The sequence below is a fragment of the Hyperoodon ampullatus genome (genome assembly GCF_949752795.1).
Source record: "Hyperoodon ampullatus genome assembly, chromosome: 15".
In the NCBI taxonomy this organism is placed as follows: Eukaryota; Metazoa; Chordata; class Mammalia; order Artiodactyla; family Ziphiidae; genus Hyperoodon; species Hyperoodon ampullatus.
In genome coordinates this window covers 67066454-67088551 of record NC_136928.1, presented here as the reverse complement: position 1 = coordinate 67088551, position 22098 = coordinate 67066454, and the positions used below count along the sequence as shown (strand labels likewise).

Here is a 22098-nt window from a genome sequence, read left to right as displayed (position 1 = left end):
ACTCATTGCAGAGTTTCTTTAAATGGAGAACTCTCCAATTGCATTTTCAAGATGATTTTATTTATAAAAATAATTTACTCATAACCATTGAGTAAACACTTTCTAATTTATTTGTGTTCAAGTTTGGATTAAAATGGGGTGAATTTTTGCATCAGATTAAAAAAAAACAATGGCTTTATTGAGATATAATTCGCATACCATGCAATTCACTCTTCGAAATGTACAATTTAGTGGTTTTTAATACATTCACGAAGTTGTGCAACCATCAACACAAATTCCAGAACATTTTCATCTCCACAAAAAGAAACTTTGTGCTTGTTAGCAGTAACTCCCCACTCCCCCCTTTCCAGGCCCCTGGCAACCATTAATCTACTTTATGTTGCTATGGGTTTACACATTCTGGACATTTCATAGAAGTGGAATTACACAACAATCATACAATATGTGGCCTTTCGTGTCCAGCTGTTTTCACTTAGCATAAAGTTTTCAAGGTTTATCCACATTGTAGCATATATCAGTACTTCTTTTTTTTTTTTTTTTTTTTTGCGGTACGCGGGCCTCTCACTGTTGTGGCCTCTCCAGTTGTGGAGTACAGGCTCCGGATGCGCAGGCTCAGCGGCCACGGCTCACGGGCCTAGCCGCTCCGTGGCATGTGGGATCTTCCCGGACCGGGGCACAAACCCGTGTCCCCTGCATCGGCAGGCGGACTCTCAACCACTGCGCCACCAGGGAAGCCCCTTCTTTTTTTTTTAATAGTTGAATAATATTCTATTATATGTATATACCACATTTTATTTATCCATTTATCAGTTGATGAACACTGAGTTGTTTCTTTTTGGCTATTGTGAATAATGCTGCTACAAACATTCATGTGCAAGTCTTTGTGTGGACATACGTTTCCATTTTTCTTGGATATATACCTAGGAATGGAATTGGTAGGTCCTGAAGTAACTCGATATGTTTAGCATTCTGAGGATTGCCAAATTATTTTCCAAAGTGATGGCACTGTTTTATATTCTCACCAACACTGTATGAGGGTTCCAGTTTCTCCACAGCCTCACCAACACTTGTCATTATTTGTCTTTTTGATTGTAGCAATCATAGTGGGTCTGAAGTGGTATCTTATTGTGGTTTTGATTTTCATTTCCTTAATGACAAATGATGTTGAGCATCTTTTCATACGTTTATTGACCATTTCTGTATCTTCTATGGAGAAATGTCTATTCAAATCCTTTGCTCGTTTTAAAATTGGGTTGTTTGCCTTTTATTGTTGAAGTAAAAGGGTTCTTTATATTCTGGGTACGAGTCCTTTATCAGATATGTGATTTGCCAAATCCTAAATCCAAATTTTTTCCCATTCTGTGGGTGCTCTTTTCACTTTCTAGATATTGTTCTTTGAAGGACAGAAGTTTTAAATTTTTATGAAGTCCAGTTTACCTACTTTTGTTGCTTGTACTTTTGATTTATCATCTAAGAAAACATTGCCTAGTTATGAACATTTACTCATATGTTTTCTTTGAAGATTTTTATAGTTTCTGCTCATACACTTAGGTCTTAGATCCATTTTGAGTTAATTTTTGTATATGGTATGAGTTGGGACTCAAGTTCATTCTTTTGCATGTGGCTATCCAGTTGTACCAACACCATTTGTTGAAAAGACTCTGTCTTAGTCTGTTCAGGCTGCTATAACAGATTACCATACACTGGGTGGCTTAAACAACAGATGTTTATTTCTCACAGTTCTGAAGGCTGGGAAGTCTGAGATGAAGGTGCTGGCAGAATCAGTGGTGAGGGTCTTCTTCCTGGTTCATAAACAGTCTGTCTTTTTGTTATAACCTCACATGGCAGAAGCGGGAGGGGCCTTCTCTTGGGTCTCTTTTATAAGGGCACTAATCCCATTCATGAGGGCACTGCCCTTATGACTTAATCACCCACAAAGGCCCACCTACAAGTACTGTCATACTGGGGATTAGGTTTCAACGTATGAATTTTAAAGGGGCACAAACATTCAGTCTATAACAGACTCTTTTATTTAAATTTTTTTAAAATTGTGTACAATATATATATAACAAACATCTCAGTAGTGTTAAGTACATTTACATTGTTGTGCAATCTCCATAACTCTTTTCATCTTACAAAACTGAAACTCTATACCCTTTAAACAACAACTTCCCATTCTCCCGTTCTCCCAGCTCCCGCTAACCACCATTCTCCTTTTTGCCTCTATGAATTTGACTACTCTGGGTACCTCATATAAGTGAACTTGTACAGTATTTGTGTTTTTTATGACGGGCTTATTTCACTTTCCATAACGTCCTCAAGTTTCATCCATATTATACCATGTGTCAAAATGTCTTTGTTTGTGTGTGTGTGTGCGTGTGCGTGTGCGTGTGTGTGGACCATTTTTAAAGTCTTTATTGAATTTGTTACAATATTGCTTCTGTTTTATGTTTTGGTTTTTTGGCCGCAAGGCATGTGGGATCTTAGCTCCCCAACCCGGAATTGAACCCGCACCCCCTGCACTGGAAGGCGAAGTCTTAACCACTGGTCTGCCAGGGAAGTCCCAGAATGTCCTTTTGTAAAGCTGATTAATATTCTGTTGTATTTGTACACTGCATTTTGTTTATCCATTCATCTGTCCATGGACACTTGTGTTGTTTTCATTAGTCTATCGTGAATAATGCTGCTGTGAACCTGAGTATAAAAATATTTGTTTGAGACACTAACACTGATTTCACTTCTTTTGAATATATACCCAGAGTGGAATTGCTGGATCATATGGTAATTGTATTTTTAAATTTTTGAGGTACTGCCATATTGTTTGTCATAGCAGCTGCATCATTTTACATTCCCACCAGTGGTGCACAGGGGTTCCAGTTTCTCCACAACCTCGCCAACACTTGTTATATTCTCTCTCTCTTGTTTCTTTAATAGTCATCCTTATGGGTGTCAAATGATGAAAAACTCTTTTTGCCCCACTGAATTGTCTTGGCACCCTTGGCAAAAATCAGTTGACTATAAATATGAAAGTTTATTTCCAGAGTCTGAATTCTGTTCCATTGATCTGTATGTCTGTCCTTATGTTGTTACCACACTGTCTTGATTACTGTGGCTTTGTAATAAATTTCGAAATTGGGAAGTGTGAGTCTTTCAACTTTGCTCTTTTTCAGGATTACTTTTTGGCCATGGTGGATCCCTTGCATTTCCATATGACTTTTAGGATTGGTTTGTCAATTTCTGCAAAAAAAAAAAAAAAAAAAAAAAGCCAGCAGGATTGCATGAAATCTGTAGATTAATTTATGTAGTATTGCCATCTTAACAATATTAAGTCTCCTGATCCATGAACATGAGTTGTTCATCTCCCATATATGTAGGCTTTCTTTAAAGTCTTTCAACAATGTTTTGTAGTTTTTAGAGTACAAGTCTTAACACTTCTTTCGTTAAGTTTATTCCTAAGTATTTCATTCTTTTTGATGTTGTAAATGGAATTATATTCTTAACTTTATGTTTGGATTGTTTGTTAGTAGTGTATAGAAAAGCAGTTGATTTTATACATCTATCTTGTATCTTGCAACCTTGTGAAACTTGTTTATTAGTTCTCATAGTTTTGTGTGTGTGTGTGTGTGTGTGAATTCTTTAGGGTTTTCTATATGCAAGATCATGTCATCTGTGGATAGAGATAAGTTTAGTTTTTCTTTCCAATCTAGATGCCATTCATTTCTTTTTCTTGCCTAATTGCCCTGGCTAGAACCTCCAGTACAATGTTGAATAGAATTGGCAAGAGTAGATATCCTTGGATCAGATTTCTAATGTTTAGTGGTTTGGAAATATGTATTACTGACAGTGCTCCTTTGAGAACTTGAAAATACAGCTTTGTGTCCTCCTGTAGTAACAAAAGTAATAAAATTTCTTCGATTGGAATTTAGCGTGCTATTTATTTTTTGAACATCAAGGCACAATAGATTCTAGCTTGGCTTTTTCCAAAACTTTAATGCCTCTGTTCTATTAACTTATGGGTATAGTTGAGTAAGAATGAGTAATCAGTACATTTATATTGTCTTTGCCTCTTAGTCTTGGCTTGGGGTAATGCTTTATAGTTAAAACACTTGAAGGAGGTTTATAATTTGTAATAGATATAGTTAAAAACCAGGGATAATGATTGTGGTAGGGTGAAGGAGAGGTAGTGATTGTACTACTTTTGATCATTTAATTCCACACCCAACTTCTGAAGAGTATATTTTCTTGTTTAGATTTATTCCCTACAGAAAGTGGTGGAAGTAACTCTTCCATACTTTATTCTTTTTTTAAAAAAAATAAATTTATTTATTTATTTTTGGCTGCGTTGGGTGTTCGTTGCTGCGCGCGGGTTTTCTCTATTTGTGGTGAACAGGGACTACTCTTCATTGCGGTGCGCGGGCTTCTCATTGCGGTGGCTTCTCTTGTTATGGAGCATGGGCTGTTGGCTCACAGGCTTCAGTAGTTGTGACGCGCAGGCTCAGTAGTTGTGGCTTGCGGGCTCTAGAACGCAGGCTCAGTAGTTGTGGCACACAGGCTTAGTTGCTCTGCGGCATGTGGGATCTTCCTGGACCAGAGCTTGAACCCGTGTCCCCTGCATTGGCAAGCAGATTCTTAACCACTGCACCACCAGGGAAGCCCTATTCTTTACCAATTCAGAGAACAGAATTTCTTTCATATATTGAGCATTTCTTGAATATATTCTGTATCTATTGTACTTTGCCCTGTCGGAGAAGACATGAAATAAGTATAAGAGCATATTTATTCTCTGAATGCTTACAAGATATTTAGGAAGATCAAGTATATGTACTTACTTTGTTACTGCTGTGTATGTGCTGCAGTGTATATGTTCTGTCCCCCTCACTAAATGTAGGCTCCTTGAGGATAACCATCTTTGTATTGACATGGTATGTATCACAGTGCCTCACATGTACCATGTGTTTATTATGAATTTTTAAAATTAATGGAGCTATGAAACCAATATAAGACTACAGTTAAATACTCACTGAATGGCATAACCAATCAGTATTGTTGAATTTCAGAAGTAACGATGATCAGTGTGTACTGGATTTATTAGGGAAGGCTTCATGCAAGAGAAGGTAATTAAGAGGGCTCATACAGGATGAGTAAGAACTGAGCAAGGGGAAAGAGCATTTCAACTAGGTGTCATAGTTTGGAGGTCAGCGAGTGGATCATGTTGATTGGAATAGAATACTGGTATTGGCTTGTAGATAGAGAGAAGGGTGGACAAATAAGGCCTTAAATGCCAGTTTGAGAAGTTTGCTCTTACTCCATTTGACATTAGAGAACCATTGAAAGTTTTTGAGCTAGGATGTTTGGGGGCAAAGCAGTACTTTAAGATTTACTTCATGATAGTATGTATTATGGGCTGGATGTATTGGGAGACCATTTAAGAGGGTATGGTAATAATTCTTGTAGTCTGTTGAGTCCTTAAAAACAGAGTTTTTTGTTTGATCTTTCATGCCCAGCATAGTGCCTCGAGGAGAGTTCAAATTTTTGTTCTTTGGATGCATAACTGTACGGACTAAGTCTTCTGGGCCTGGGTTGAGCTGTTAGCAGTAGGAAATATGCACATGAGAAACATTTTGGGGAAAAAATTGAGATGACTTGTTTTCTAAGAGTATAAAGGGTGTGGGTCAGTTCAAAGATGACATTAAAGTTTCAGCATGGATGATTAAGGAGTAGCAGGGCCATCCCTAGAAATGGGGAAGTCAGTTAGGGGAAGAAAGGAGTGAGAAAAGGGATAGTCATGAGCATGTTTTTAGACTTGTTGACTTTGAAGTTGAAATACATAGTACACAGGTCAAATGAAAACTGAATTCTGAATGTTTGAATTTAGATGTCACTATGAAGATATTATTGTTTGAGCAGTAAAAATGACTGGACTGATACAACACTATGTGTGTGCGTGGGTACAGAGGTTGTGTGCATGTATACAAGTATACACACTCTTATACACTACAACCCAGTGTGTGTGTTAGATCATGGGTATACTAATCTGCTCGTTGGTGTTAGTGGAATGATGAGGGCTGATTCTTGGGGTGAGCAGAGGGGAAAAAAAGGAAGCTAAAGAAGGAGAAAGGAGAGGAACAGAGAGGTAGAAGAACTTAGAGTACAAATTTGCCAAGGAGCTTTTGTAATTTATCTTATGCTTCAATATAATACTTTCAATAGTAATAACACTATTACTAACAATATTAGTACTCCTGTATGACTTGTTGAGTGCTTACCATATGCCAGACACCTAGCTAGACATGCTGTCTCTTTTTACCCTCACAACAAATCTGTGATGTCAGTACTGTTATATCCCCTTTTTACTGATGAGGAAACTGAACTCGAAAGAAGTTAAAAGTTGCCCAAGATGACTTGAACTAATAAATAATTAGGAGATCCTGCGGTTTTAAATCTGACTTTTTGGACTCCAAGCCAAATGTTCTTTCCATTATACCAAAGGTTTGTGTGTTTAATTTCTTCAAGGCAAGGACTTTATCTTTAGAAAATCAGTCCTTGATAAAGGCTTATTAATTAGCAGGCAGTGATTGGACAGTAATGTTTCCTATTAACAAAATCTGCATGTACTTTGGATGTCATTGCTTCTACTTTTCTACATGGGTATTTATATTTATAGTGTATTAGGAGGTAACACTTTCTGACTGCATGCTGTGGATGTTAATTTAAAAGAAGATATCAGTTCTTTTGTTTCTGAAGGTGCTTTTCAGTATTTTTGTTAAACTAATATAAACTTCTTTTAGAAGTTTTTCTGATGCACTCCTCAGATCATTCATACATTTGCAAGGAAATAAGAAGGGCCTGACATTTTCTTTTATTTCAGGGGATATCATTTTCAATGCCCAGTACCCAGAGCTGCCTCCCGACTTTATCTTTGGAGAAGATGCTGAGTTCCTGCCAGACCCCTCTGCTCTGCATGTGAGTACTGCAGGCCTGTTTGGATGATCTCTGTTTGCTGAAAGGAGAATAAAGTTAGCTTTTGACAATTCTTTAACAGATACATTTGCTGAACATATGGATTTTTTCCACCCCTTTTTTCTCTGTCCTGTGAAATAAGTGTAACTCGTTATGTGCCAAAATAGTATAAAAAGAGATTTTTTTCATTGCAGTTTTATTTTCAGACTATTTTGAATTAATGAAAACCTCTAGCATATTGGTTAAAATATATTTACTTCAGCTGAAGGAGACATGTTGAAAACATTTTCTTTGTTTTAACTTAATATTTCATGCCTGCAATCAGTTTTCTAATGTTTACTAACACTTCATCACGGGGCTTGTTAGGGGAGTGTTTCTTGGCTCTTCAGGAGGCCTTTTTTTGTATAGAAGTGAAAGTGGCAAATTTGGACTTACATCTGCATTTTCTCAGTATTATTATCAGAAGGGTAAAGACCAGATTAAGTGTTCTTTATTAAGCAAGACCAAAAACTTTGTAGTTGAAGTAAAATGTTTCTGGATTTAAAGCAGAGAAAAGGGTGGTAGTACTTGTCAGAGCACATGTGGTTTGTATAAAAAGTGTTTTTTTCATGGCTAGTGGAGAAAAGCATGTGCCATTTTGTTTAAAAGGTCTGACCAGACAAAATGGCTCTCTCTTTCCCTTCTTAAGTTTGATTTTGCTATGATGCCTATACCATAAGAGGTTCTATTATTGTTCAAAAACTATGTTCTTAGTTTTGTTTTTTGGAAATTTTTTTTTCTCTCATTGAAGTTTTGTCATTAAAAGTTTGAGGACTTGCTTTGAAATCTTGTCCCCCCTCCCTTTTTTAAAAGGGAGGTATTAAACAGGAAGTACTAACCCAAACCTAAAGAATTATCTTAAATTTTGGAACACAGCTGTAAAAATACAGTTGGCAAGAGTAGGATGGGTTTGTTGCAAAATATCTAATAATTACACATAAACTGTTACTTTAGTTGATTTTTTTAACAAATTGTAGTTTAAGTATGGTCCCTTTAGATGCTTTGTGTTACAAAGTCACCCCATATTGAAGCTGAAGGCCTTACCTGGAGAAAATAAGGCAGACGTACCCCTACAGATCTGTCCTGTATTAAATCCGCCCAGTGGAAGGTAACATATGCTAAATGTCAAAGATATATTACAGGCGAAGAGCTCCAGAAGTTTAAAAAAGCTTGTCAGAAAAGGCTTTGTTGTGGAGGTGAAACTTATAATAATACTTGAAGAATGGAACAAAAGTGAGGAGTGTGGCAGAGAGTATTTCGAGTAAGGGGAATGACATAAACAAATGATATGTATAATATATTGTAGAAGAAGGTACTTGACAGGTGTGCTGAAGAGTAAGTTAATATAAGGAAGGGCTAGAAAAGTTTAGAAAGATAACTTGGGATAAGATTGATAAGATTGTGGAATGCATTGAATGCTAGGTTAAGAGCCACTGAAGGAAATGATACTTGGAGAATTATCTAACAGCAGTGTGGTCAGTATAATGGATTAAGAGAAATTGAGGACTGTTGTAAAAATCTGTGGGGGGAAGGGGCTTTGAGCTAGGATGATGCAAGAGGGAACACTATGACGGAAAGGATAAGAAATACATGTTTACAATTTCTCTTTTACGAATTGCCTGTAAAATTTACAAAGCACATCTTCAATATTGGCAAGGACTGTGAGTATAGACGTTATCTTTCCATCTATCTGTCTATCTATCTATTTATTTTGGTGAGAGTATAGACTTTAAAAGCTAGAAAGGACCTTAAGTTTTATCTTATTCCACTTTTCTGTTTTAATATTCAGGAAATCGACCTAGATTTATTTTATTTTATTTTTTAAACATCTTTATTGGAGTATAGTTGCTTTACAATGGTGTGTTAGTTTCTGCTGTGTGACAAAGTGAATCAGCTATACGTATACATATATCCCCATATCTCCTCCCTCTTGCGTCTCCCTCCTACCCTCCCTATCCCACCCCTCTAGGTGGACACAAAGCACCGAGGTGATCTCCCTGTGCTATGGGGCTGCTTCCCACTAGCTATCTACTTTACATTTGGTAATGTATATATGTCCATGCCACCCTCTCACTTCGTCCCAGCTTACCCTTCCCCCTCCTCATGTCCTCAAGTCCATTCTCTACATCTGTGTCTTTATACCTGTCCTGCCCCTAGGTTCTTCAGAACCATTTTTTTTTTAAGATTCCATATATACGTGTTAGCATATGGTATTTGTTTTTCTCTTTCTGACTTACTTCACTCTGTATGACAGTCTCTAGGTCCATCCACCTCATTACAAATAATTCAATTTCGTTTCTTTTTATGGTGGAGTAATATTCCATTGTATATATGTGTCACATCTTCTTTATCCATTCATCTGGGAAATCGACCATATTGTTGTGTTGGAGTTGATATTATAACTTCACTCTTCTGATGTTTAGGTTTTTTTTTTCTTTTTTTTAGAAGTGTAACCTTTTAATTATTTATTTATTTATTTAATGTTGTATATTTTATTTTATTTTTATTTATTTATTTATTTGATTGCTCCAGGTCTTAGTTGCGGCAGGTGGGCTCCCCACTTGCAGCTTGTGGGCTTCTTAGTTGTGGCTCACCGACCCCTTAGTTGCTGCACACAGGCTCCCTAGCTGTGGCATGTGAGCTCTTAGTTGCGGCATGCAGGATCTAGTTCCCTGACCGGGGATTGAACCTGGGCCCCCTGCATTGGGAGCGCAGAATCTTAACCACTGTGCCACCAGGGAAGTCCCCTGATGTTTAGTTTTGAGTGAAGTTACCATAAATGTTTTTGAGAAATTAGCTGAAAAAGAACAGCCAAAAAAATAAAGCACTATATCTAAAAGAAAGATTACAAATCTAGGGGAACACCTCTCTTTAGCTATAGTTTATCTAAGGCCTCAGGCAGGTTACCCAGTGCTTCTTTATGGACCTGTCAGCTGGACAAGTCTAGAGAAGCAACCAGGATACACCCTGCACTAGCTGGGTGAGATCTACACAGCTCTGGAGGGTGCCCTGTATCTTTGCAAAAAACGGTTTGAAGTAGCTTAAAGGATACACATAAGGTTAATAAAAATATATGAGGTGCCCTAATCCATCTGATGAAGCCACTTTTTTCTAAACACAGACTCTTCATTCAGGAAGGTGAATTTCATTATGGACTTTGAGATTCTCAGCTGAATGGAAAGTACTAGATAGATACCAGATCTAGAGATAGGTATCTCATAGATATCAGGGAATCATAAAATTACTGTTAGGATCATAATGGTACAGTTGGTCCCACTTCTGGCGATATGCTAGAATAATTTAGGAAGCCTGTTAAAAATACAAATTTTTGAACCTCACTGGACATACTGAATTAGATAGATGCTTTAGGGAGCCACAGAGTCATTTAGTTCCCTGGGTGATTTTTATGTGTTAGTCTGTGAACTGCTATTGGGAACCACTAATTGAATCCATCTCTTACAGTAATATCTCCAACAGAAGGCCATTTGCCTTTGCTTGACATTATTTCCAGTGAGGTATCATTTTCCATTTTGGGAATAGCTCTTATTTTTTAAAAATAACTTCTTTATTGAGACATAATTTATATGCCATACAGTTCACCTATTTAAAGTATATAATTTAGTGGGTTTTTAAAAAATATCTTTATTGGAGTATAATTGCTTTACAACGGTATGTTAGTTTCTGCTTTATAACAAAGTGAATCAGCTATACACATACATATATCCCCGTATCTCCTCCCTCTTGTGTCTCCCTCCCACCCTCCCTATCCCACCCCTCCAGTCGGTCACAAAGCACCGAGCTGATCTCCCTGTGCTATGCGGCTGCTTCCCACTAGCTATCTATTTTACATTTGGTAGTGTATATAAGTCCATGCCACTCTCTCACTTCGTCCCAGCTTACCATTCCCCCTCCCCGTGTCCTCAAGTCCATTCTCTACGTCTGCGTCTTTATTCCTGTCCTGCCCCTAGGTTCTTCAGAACTATTTTTTTTTCTAGATTCCATATATATGTGGTAGCATACGGTATTTGTTCTTCTCTTTCTGACTTACTTCACTCTGTATGACAGACTCTAGGTCCATCCACCTCACTACAATTAACTCAATTTCGTTTCTTTTTATGGCTGAGTAACATTCCATTGTATATATGTGCCACATCTTCTTTATCCATTCATCTGTTGATGAACACTTAGGTTGCTTCCATGTCCTGGCTATTGTAAATAGAGCTGCAATGGACATTGTGGTACATGACTCTTTTTGAATTATGGTTTTCTCAGGGTATATGCCCAGTAGTGGGATGGCTGGGTCATATGGTAGTTCTATTTTTAGTTTTTTAAGTGACCTCCGTACTGTTCTCCATAGTGGCTGTATCAATTTCCATTCCCACCAACAGTGCAAGAGGGTCCCCTTTTCTCCACACCCTCTCCAGCATTTATTGTGTGTAGATTTTTTGATGATGGCCATTCTGACTGGTGTGAGGTGATACCTCATTGTAGTTTTGATTTACATTTCTCTAAGAATTAGTGATGTTGAGCATCTTTTCATGTGTTTGTTGGCAATCTGTATATCTTTTTTGGAGAAATGTCTATTTAGGTCTTCTGCCCATTTTTGGATTGGGTTGTTTGTTTTTTTGATATTGAGCTACATGAGCTGCTTGTATATTTTGGAGATTAATCCTTTGTCAGTTGCTTCATTTGCAAATATTTTCTCCCATTCTGAGGGTTGTCTTTTCTCCTTGTTTATGGTTTCCTTTGCTGTGCAAAAGCTTTTAAGTTTCATTAGGTCCCATTTGTTTATTTTTGTTTTTATTTCCATTTCTGTAGGAGATGTGTCAAAAATGATTTTGCTGTGATTTATTGTCATAGAGTGTTTTGCCTGTTTTCCTCTAGGAGTTTTATAGTGTCTGACCTTACATTTAGGTCTTTAATCCATTTTGAGTTTATTTTTGTGTATGGTGTTAGGGAGTGTTCTAATATTCTTTTACATGTAGCTGTCCAGTTTTCCCAGCACCACTTGTTGAAGAGGTTGTCTTTTCTCCATTGTATATTCTTGCCTCCTTTATCGAATATAAGGTGACCATATGTGTATGGGTTTATCTCTGGGCTTTCTATCCTGTTCCATTGATCTATATTTCTGTTTTTGTGCCAGTACCATACTGTTTTGATTAATTTCAGTGGTTTTTAGTTGTGCAACTATCACCACAGTTAAATTTAGAACATTGTCATCACCTCTAAAAGAAATTCCAAACCCATTAGCAGTCACTTCCCTATCCTCCCCACCCCCACCTGTGTTCACTCTCAGCAATAACTAATGTATATTTCTGTCTGTGGATTTGCCTATTCTGGATATTTCATATAAATGGAATCATATAATATATGGTACTTTGTGACTGACTTCTTTCACTTAGCATACTGTTTTCAGTGTAACATGTATCACTACATCATTTTTTATTGCCAAGTAATATTCTATTGTATACATGTACCACATTTTATTTGTACTTTTGTCAGTTGATGAACATTTGGGCTGTTTACACATTTTGGCTATTATAAATACTGCTGTTGTGTGGACATATTTTTAGTCCTTTTGGATATATGGGAGTGGAATTACAGGGTCAAATGGTAACACCATGTTTAACTTTTTGAGGAACTCCCTGACTGTTTTCTAAAGTGTCTGTACCATTTTACATCCCCATCAGTGGTGTATAAGTGTTCCAGTTTCTTCACATTCTCACTAACACTTATTGTTATCTATCTTTATGATTAGACCCATCCTAGTGGGTGTAAAGTGGTTATCTCATTGTGGTTTTTGGTTTGCATTTCCCTGATGGCTAACGATGTTTTTCATCTTTTTCTGTGTTAATTGGCCATTTATTTATCTTCTTTGTAAAAATGTCTATTCAAATCCTTTACCCATTTTTAAATTGGGTTATTTGTCTTTTTAGTAATTTTATTTATTTATTTTTGCTGTGTTGGGTCTTCGTTTCTGTGTGAGGGCTTTTCTCTAGTTGTGGCAAGCGGGGGCCACTCTTCATCGCGGTGCGTGGGCCTCTCACTATCGCGCCCTCTCTTGTTTCGGAGCACAGGCTCCAGCCGTGCAGGCTCAGTAGTTGTGGCTCACGGGCCTAGTTGCTCCGCGGCATGTGGGATCCTCCCAGACCAGGGCTTGAACCCGTGTCCCCTGCATTAGCAGGCAGATTCTCAACCACTGAGCCACCAGGGAAGCCCCTATTTGTCTTTTTATTATTGAGGTGTACGTCTTCTTTATATATTCTGGGTACAAGTTCTTTATCAAGATATATGACTTACAAAACTTTCTCCCATTCTGTGGATTATTTTTTCACTTTCTAGATAGTATTGTTCGAAGAGCAAAAATTTTTAATTTTTAGGAAGTCCAACTTGTCTTTTTTCTTTTGTTGTTTGTGCTTCTGGTTTCATATCTAAAGAAACCATTGCCTAGTCCAAGTTTAATAATTTTTGCTCTTACTGTGAGGTAGGGGCCTTGTTGTATTGTTTTACAAGTGGAGATCCAGATGCCCCAAGCACAGTTTATTGGAAAGACTATTTTTTCCTTATTGAATTGTTTTGGCATTCTTGGCATTCTGAAACTCAGTTGATTATAAATGTGTGGGTTTGTTTCTGAACTCTCAATTTGTACACCCGTACCACACTGTCTTGCTTTCTGTAACTTTGTAATAAGTTTTGAAATTGGGAAGTATGAGTTTTTGAATTTTGTTCTTCTTTTCCAAGATTGCTTTGACTAGTGGGTTGCTCTCATTTCCATATTAATTTTAGGATCAGCTTATCAATTTCTGCAAGGAATCCAGCTGGGATTTTGGAAGAGATTGCATTTAATCTGTATAGCCAGCTAGAGATTATTTCCATTTTAACAACATTGTCTTCTAATCCAGGAACATGAAATGCCTTAACATTTTTAAGTCTTTTGTTAATATCTTTTAATAATTTTTGTAATTTTCAGAGTACAGGTTTTACACTTGTTTTGTTAAATTTATTCCTATGAACTTTATTCTTTTTGTAAGTAAACTTGTTTTTAATTTCATTTTCAGTTTCACATTGATACTATACAGAAACAATTGATTTTTGTATGTTGATCTTGTATGCAGCAACCTTACAGCTCTAACTTTTAACATAAAGTTTTTCTTTCTATTGAGCGGAAATCTCTTTACAGACTTATGTTCTTCATCTTTTTCTACTTTTTTGATGTAAATCAGCTTGTTGTGCAAGCTGGGTGATTACATATTTTGATATTGAGATGTGGTCATAAAATACCAATATTGCTTTTCCTTTGATCTCTTAAACTCAACTTAAAGCATTTCATAAGATAGAAATGGAAGCAGCATTGCAATTAGCTTACAGTATGTCTGGGAGCTTCTCTTAAGATCAACATTCATAAATTGTAGTAGATTTCTTAAAAATTTGCCTCATTGCTCTACATTATATATGCTAATAATTTATTCACCAAACCATGTAAGGTAGTATTAATTGAAAGTTATGACCTAAGGCCTAAGCAATGGAGATAAAGCCTGAACTCTATGCCATATGAACCAGCAATCCCATTCCTGGGCACATATCCAGACAAAACTATAATTTGAAAAGATACATGTACCTCTATGTTCATAGCAGCACTATTTACAATAACCAAGACATGGAAACAACCTAAATATCAGTCAACAGATGAATGGATAAAGAAGATGTGGAATATATATATAGGAATATTGCTCAGGCATTAAAAAGAATGAAATAATGTCATTTGCAGCAACATGGATGGACCTAGAGATTATCATACTAAGTAAAGTAAGTCAGAAAGACAAATACAATATGGTATCACTTACATGTGGAGTCTAAACTATGACACAAATGAACATATCTATGAAACAGAAACAGACTCATAGACATAGAGAACAGACTTGTGGTTGCCAAGGAGAGTATGGGGGGAAGGGAAGAATTAGGAATTTGGGATTAGCAGATGCAAACTATTATATATAGGATGGAAAAACAACAACATCCTACTGTATAACACAAAGAACTGTACTCAATATCCTGTGATAAATCATAATGAAAAAGAATATTGAAAAGAATATATTATATATGTATAACTGAGTCACTTCACTATACAGCAGAAATTAACACAACTTGTAAATCACTGTACTTCAATTAAAAAAAAAAAGCCTGAACTATACTCTAGATGTGTTCTCTGGTTAGCAGGGTTAGCACACTACTTTATTTAATAGACAATATGAGGAAATCATGTGACTACAACATAGTACATGGCAGAGGGAGCAGTTAATTTGGTTTGGGGCTGGTGGTGGAAAGTTTTTAATACAACAATAACATGATAATCATCCAGTTAATCTGTGCTTAGAAGTATTTTTCAGGGACACTTAAGAAGAGTTGATTCTTGGTTGGAGAGGTTATTTGTAGAGCTTTTTGCTGTTTGCACTTTTGCTTTGAGCCTCAAGTCCGAAGCATATGCTGATTAAAGAGCTGTCCCTGCCACATAAGTTAATTTGTCACTGGCTTTGCTTCCCTTGTTCTGTCTTATGTGTTTGCCATACTGTTTCATCTGTCATATTGTAACTACGAGGCTGACTTATTGATGCCCTCCTTTACTAATGAAAAAGCATAAAAATCAACAAAAGACAAATTGAGGAAAATCCTATCTTATTGATTACACACTGTGTGTCCAACACTGTGTTATATGGAATTTGACCTCAAGGAGGCTAAATTTTAGGGAGACATAGATACATGAAAACAAATGGCCATAGGTGGTATATACTTCAGTGCTGGAATACTTGATACCAAGAAGTGCTGTGGGATAATTACATAGTGTTTTCACATATATTATATAATATGAGAAGAGAGGATGATCACTAAATTAAGACAGAGGCTCCATTAAAATGAAAAAGGGAAAATTATCATGGGTTGGAACTGCAGGATTAAAATCATCAGAAAGAAGTTGGAACTTGTGCTGAACTGTAAGTGATGGGTCTGCTCTAGCAGTTATAATTGCTTCTCCTTCCATTCTATTCCGTGCTCACTCTTTTCCAGCCATACAGGCCTCCTTGCTATTCCTCCAAAAGTCTGAGGACCTCCTTAGAAACTTTTTATTTGCTATTTACCAGTTTCATTCCCTTCTGCCTGGAACTTTCTTCTCCCAGTTATCTGAATGGCTTGCTCTCCTCCTATCTTCAAATGTCATTACATAAGAGAGGCCTGCCCTGACATCACTATACAAAATAGTAGTAACGCTCTCCCCATTACTTTCTCATCATTATCCTGCTTTATTTTCTTCACTGCACTTTATCACCATTTGATAAATTTGGGGCTGCTTATTTATTAGGTATCTGTTTCTGCTAAGGTGACCAACTGCCCTGTTTGTCCCGGAGTGAGGGATTTTCTGGGATTTAGTATGTTCACTGCTAAGACGGGACAGTCCCAGGCAAACTGGGATACATGATCACCTTTGTTTATTCACTGGATTGGAAGCTTCTTGAGAGAATGGAATTTGTTTTCTTCACTGCTGTATCCTAGTGTCTAGAAGGGTACCTGGTGCATAGAGGTGTGCAGTGTGTATCTGTTAGATGAACAGTTTGCCTTTAAGGTTCTGCATCCTTAAGGGACTTGTTGGTTTCCAAGACTAGAAAATGTTTTAACTAAAAATTTCAAACTAGAAGAAAGAGATTCAATTTTTGAGAAATTTGTGGGATAAAAATCAGTTAACAGAAACTCTGAAGCTGTGATTTTTCAGCCTCGCTTTTGCAACACCGTGTGGTGTGTTCAGCTGCCTTAGAGGGTATTGTGAAATTCTTTCCCCCCAAAGTAATAGTGATAATTCACTTTAATTTAAAATAAAATTGCATAAAGGAGGAAGGGTGGATCATATATTTAAATGAGAAGAACATGTTGCAATTATAGCATGGTTAGAAACCACTGATATATGACTTCCTAGTTTGAAGAAGGTGATGACGGTTTTTTGTTTGCGACAAGCATCTTCAGGGTAGGGAACCTAACGCTTCTGCAGGTACTACCCACTGGTTGTGTAATTATTTCACTGACTCTGTTCTGCTTGTGGAATGTAAGTGTAGAAAGAGTAGTGTGCTCACACCTTGTTGCTTCTCCTTCCCTGCTCGTCTCTGTGCTACCTGAAGAAAGACATCTTTTGAATGTGTCCATGGAAAATAGTGTCCGTATCCTGTGTACATAAAAGATATTTGAAATATATGTGAAGAACGCACTAAGCTGAGATAGACTGCATGGCCCACTATTCAAAAATGCCATCCAGATGTGTGGTGCCCCTGCTCCTCGACGCGTCCATTGCCATGGCCATTAACATATTATAAGATAGAACGCTCTGCATTTTTCAAATATCTGTTTAATGCCTCAATTGAGGCCTGTAAAAGACTCATCCTTCACCCCTCCAGCTGGACATAATGCTCAAGACAAATAAGTGAACAGAATTGCAGCCTCGGGTGATATAAGCAGGGAATAGAGGTATGTGCACAGGGTGCTGGGGGACATGTAGGAGGAGCAGTTTATCAGATCCATGGATAGTAAGTGTCAAGGACTTAGAAACATATTATTTGGTTGTTTATAAATAATACACATTTTATGTAACTTATTGAAGAATAACATGCCTACAGAAGAGTGTACAAGTCGTAACTACCTAGCATGGCCAATTTCCAGAAAGTAAAGACATTATGTAATCGGCACCCAGATCAAGAAACAGAACATCTCCAGCTTCCAGAAGCCCCACTCATGCCCTCTCCCATCACTGTGACCACCTTGCCCAAGAGTAAACACTGTGCTGACTTTCTCACCGTTATTAATTTGCCTCTTTTTGATCTTTCCGCAAATGGAATCAGACAGCATGTACTTGTGTGCCTGACTTCTTTCACTCAACATTTATTTGGGAGCTTTACCCGTGTAGTAGTTGTTGTTGTTGCGTGCTCATTGCTCATAGTGTTTCACTGTGTGAGCGTATCACGGTTCATTTATCCATTCTAGTGTTGATCAATGTTTGGATTATTTACATTTTTTTTTGCTGTTGTGAATAGTGCTATTATGAATATTCTGCATGTCTCAGTGGACATATGTGTGCATTTCTGATGGGTGTATACTGAAGGGCGGGCTCACTGGCTCGCGTTGTGTAGAGGGTTAAGGAAAGGACTGTTAATATACACACATATGCATACACACATAATTTTGATGGTATGTGTTATAAATAAGTCTTTAAAAATCCAGTTGTAGAAAAACAGAACATCTTGAAAGTACAAACAGGATACACTTAAAATGAAACTTGACCGGGCTTCCTTGGTGGCGCAGTGGTTGAGAGTCCGCCTGCTGATGCAGGGGACACGGGTTCATGCCCCGATCCGGGAGGATCCCACATGCCGCGGGGCGGCTGGGCCCGTGAGCCATGGCCGCTGAGCCTGCGCGTCCAGAGCCTGTGCTCCGCAGCGGGAGAGGCCACAACGGTGAGAGGCCCGCATACCGCAAAAAAAAAAAAAAAAAAAAAAGAAACTTGACCATTTTGTCAGTCAGCATTCAGTCAGGAGACAGAAACCATATCAGTAATTTGAGGAGGGTAGAGGAAGAATACCCCAAAAGGAGCAAACTGGGAAGACCCTTTTCTCATGGCTCCCTGCAACCCCTCAAGGCTGAGACTCTGACCTCCTTGTTGGAGAGGGTGTAGCTACAGCCCCCTGGATGATGGAGACCCTCACATGGGGGTGCTGGTAGGCCAAGGCTGGCAAGTAGAACTGGGCTAGGTGCCAGTTAACGGGCTGGAGGGTGAGCCCTGCTGGGTCTCCTGTGTACCTCTAGCAGCTGCACCCTAGGTGCAACTCTAAAAAGTGCACTAGAGCCAGGGTAAGAAGTTCCCTTTCTGTCATGCCTTGCACCGTCCCTCCATCACTTTCTGTTGACAAGCTAAATATTGCACCAGCTGACAGAGGAAACATGTTTACAGGGCCCAGTTCCAGTTTCATAAGCAGGACAAAGAAGAGTAGATTTGGGAGATGAGAGGCAATAAGGGAATAACCAGCACAACTGTGTAACACCAAACTTACCTTCCAGTTTATTTTTTCTGCTGTGTCTAATTTGCTATTAAACCCATCTAATGAGCTCTTAATTTTAGGTAATATATCCTTCAATTCTACAGTTCCATTTGGCTCTTTTCTATAAGTTCTTTAGTGAATTTATCTTTTCATCTATAGTTTTCTCCATTTTCTTGTACATACTAATTGTATTTATTTTCAAGTCCTTATGAACCGATTCCAATATCTGGAATATTCTTGGGTCTATTTGTTTTGCCTGCTTTTTTTCTTTATCAATGATATGATTCTGTATTTGGTGTTTCTAGTTGTTTTGAGTGGATGTCAGACATTCCAGTTCAAAAACAATAGAGGCTCCAGGTGATGCTCTTTTCTTCTAGAGAGAAAGTTCCTTGTCCCCTCTCATAGGCAGATACACGTTGACCGATCACATTAATCCAGACAGGGACTCTGCTGGGTTGAGGCTGGTTTATGGCTTTGGTAAGGGTGGGTCTACCTCTGCTTTACTACTGTTCCTGAAGTAGAGCTCTTCAGGGTTTTTAACCAAGAGTCTGGAGTGGCCACTGTTCTTAGACCCTTTTAAGTGCTTTGGCCAATAAAATATTTTAAAATAGACACCATGTTATTTATCAAATTATTTGAACACCCGCACAGCGTGGATCTTTGCCCTGAGAGATCTCATATTCTAAATATTGTCTTGTTAAGCCTGCTGGTAACTCTGCTCTGCTTTTCAGAAGTGGTTGCTTAATTTTTAGCTTCTTGTCCTTGGGCTGCCCCAGAATTTATCAGATGTCTTGAGGGGAACTGGCTGCATGTTTTTTGAGGTCTCTCAAGACTCTGTTCTGATGTTTTTTTCTGAGTCCAACAGCAACTTTGTGCTGTGCAAAGCCTGGTTTCTCAGCCTCCTTCCTGTGCCCAGAATTTGCAAATGTCCCAGGGATACCTGTCCCTGATGCTCTCTCCTTTCTGAATTCTCAGCCCCTCCGGTTCTCATTGCTTCAGCAGACGTCGAATACCTTCAACTATCTGGCTTTCTGGTTGTTCTTACTGAGACTGCTGGTTTATACAAAGCCACTGCATCCTATCTGGAAGCATAAGTCAGTTATCCTACATATAGTTTTGCCCCTTACTGACATAGATACACTATTGATACTATGTATAAAATAGATAACTAATGAGAACCTACTGTATAGCACAGGGAGCTCTACTCAGTGCTCTGTGGTGACCTAAATGAGAAGGAAATCCAAAAAAGAGCGGGTATATGTATACCTATAGCTGATTCACTTTGCTGTACAGTATAAGCTAACACAATATTGTAAAGCAACTATACTCCAATTAAAAAACAAAACAAAACAAACAAAGCAAAAGTACAAAACCTTAGTGGACCATAAATACCACTTCCTATGTTGGCAAGAAAACAGGATTAAGAAAAATCATTATTAATAATAAAAATACTTAATGTTAATAAAATTTCAATAACATTAATAAAAATTATTAAAATGCCAAAAAACAGTGTACTTCTTCCTTTCTCATGAAAACCTAGATTTTAAGTTCCAATAGATTTTCCTAAGGTGGAAAGAAATAAGGGTAAACGTTATTTAGAGATGGCATCTCTGGTTCTCTTGATCTGAATGCAGCTTGGATTCAAAGGATGCATCAACGTATGATCCAAGTGAATATGAGAAAATTACGAGAAATTTCGATGCAAACTTGGTTTATGTGCTGATGAGTTAAAAACTCTGTATTTCCACCATTATCTATTTTTACTTATTAGCCATGGAAACATTTTATGAGGTAGGAAATATGCTGATATTTTTATTCTTTGTAAAATGTACCTCCTTAGGGGAGACAGTGGAAGGCCCCTGGTCTAGGAATGATGATTTATGAGTTCATCTATTTTTTCGAAGGTGTTGCTACCATAACCAGCTGTCGATTAAGATGAGTATTAATGTATACACATATGCATACACACATATAATTTTGAAGGCATGTGTTACAAACAAGGCTTTTAAAAGCACAGTTGTAGAAAAACAGAACATCTTGTAAGTACAAACAAGGTACATTTAAAATGTTCACTCTTGAAGTAAGTCAGAAAGAGAAAAACAAATACCGTATGCTAACACATATATATGGAATATTAAAAAAAAATGGTTCTGAAGAACCTAGGGGCAGGACAGGAATAAAGAAACAGACATAGAGAATGGACTTGAGGACACGGGGAGGGGGAAGGGTAAGCTGGGACGAAGTGAGAGAGTGGCATGGACTTATATACACTACCAAATGTAAAATAGATAGCTAGTGGGAAGCAGCCGCATAGCACAGGGAGATCAGCTCGGTGCTTTGTGACCGACTGGAGGGGTGGGATAGGGAGGGTGGGAGGGAGATGCAAGAGGGAGGAGATATGGGGATATATGTATATGTATATGTATAGCTGATTCACTTTGTTATAAAGCAGAAACTAACACACCACTGTCAAGCAATTATACTCCAATAAAGATGTTAAACAAAAATAAATACCAAAAAAAATGTTCACTCTTATAAGACAAATGAAAAAAAGGCAAACCAAGTTATTTTTTGAAATCTAATGGCAAATATAACATTTAGCATATATTGCCAGTTTTGATTTACTCAATTGAATTTGTAAAAACGCTTCTGGGAAAATGAGATACTGAAGTGCGTGTGAAGCATTTCAGTTCAAAAACTGCTTATTCAGAGGAGTTATTTGATGATCCGTTTTGAAGATTTTCATTGTCTTTGGTTGGTCATCTCTGTCATCCTCTCTTTATCACCTGTTTTCCTCTCCAGCACTCTTCTCAAAGAGTTGGATTTTTAAATTATAACAGTGTATTTTTATTGTTAACAACATATAAAATACAGATAAGTACCAAGAAAAAGAAATCCTTAATCCCACAGTTTAGAGATGAGTATTATTAACATTTTAGTGGATTTACTCTCAGTATTTTTCTATGTCTTTGTCACATGCATACATTTCCTTTACAGTTTTCAATATATATTTTTTTACCTTACATATTAT

The 22098-nt window shown here is 37.6% G+C and overlaps 1 protein-coding gene across 2 annotated transcripts in view; it reads left to right on the top strand.

The window, feature by feature from the left end:
• BABAM2 (BRISC and BRCA1 A complex member 2) overlaps positions 1–22098 on the top strand; it is a gene marked incomplete at its 5' end in the record, with an annotated part of 454317 nt that overhangs the window by 69172 nt on the left and 363047 nt on the right. For both annotated transcript variants that reach the window (XM_079721415.1, XM_079721414.1), the window contains one exon: positions 6869–6963. In XM_079721415.1, coding sequence (XP_079577541.1) covers positions 6869–6963 — 95 coding nt within the window. The remainder of the gene's footprint in view (positions 1–6868; positions 6964–22098) is intronic.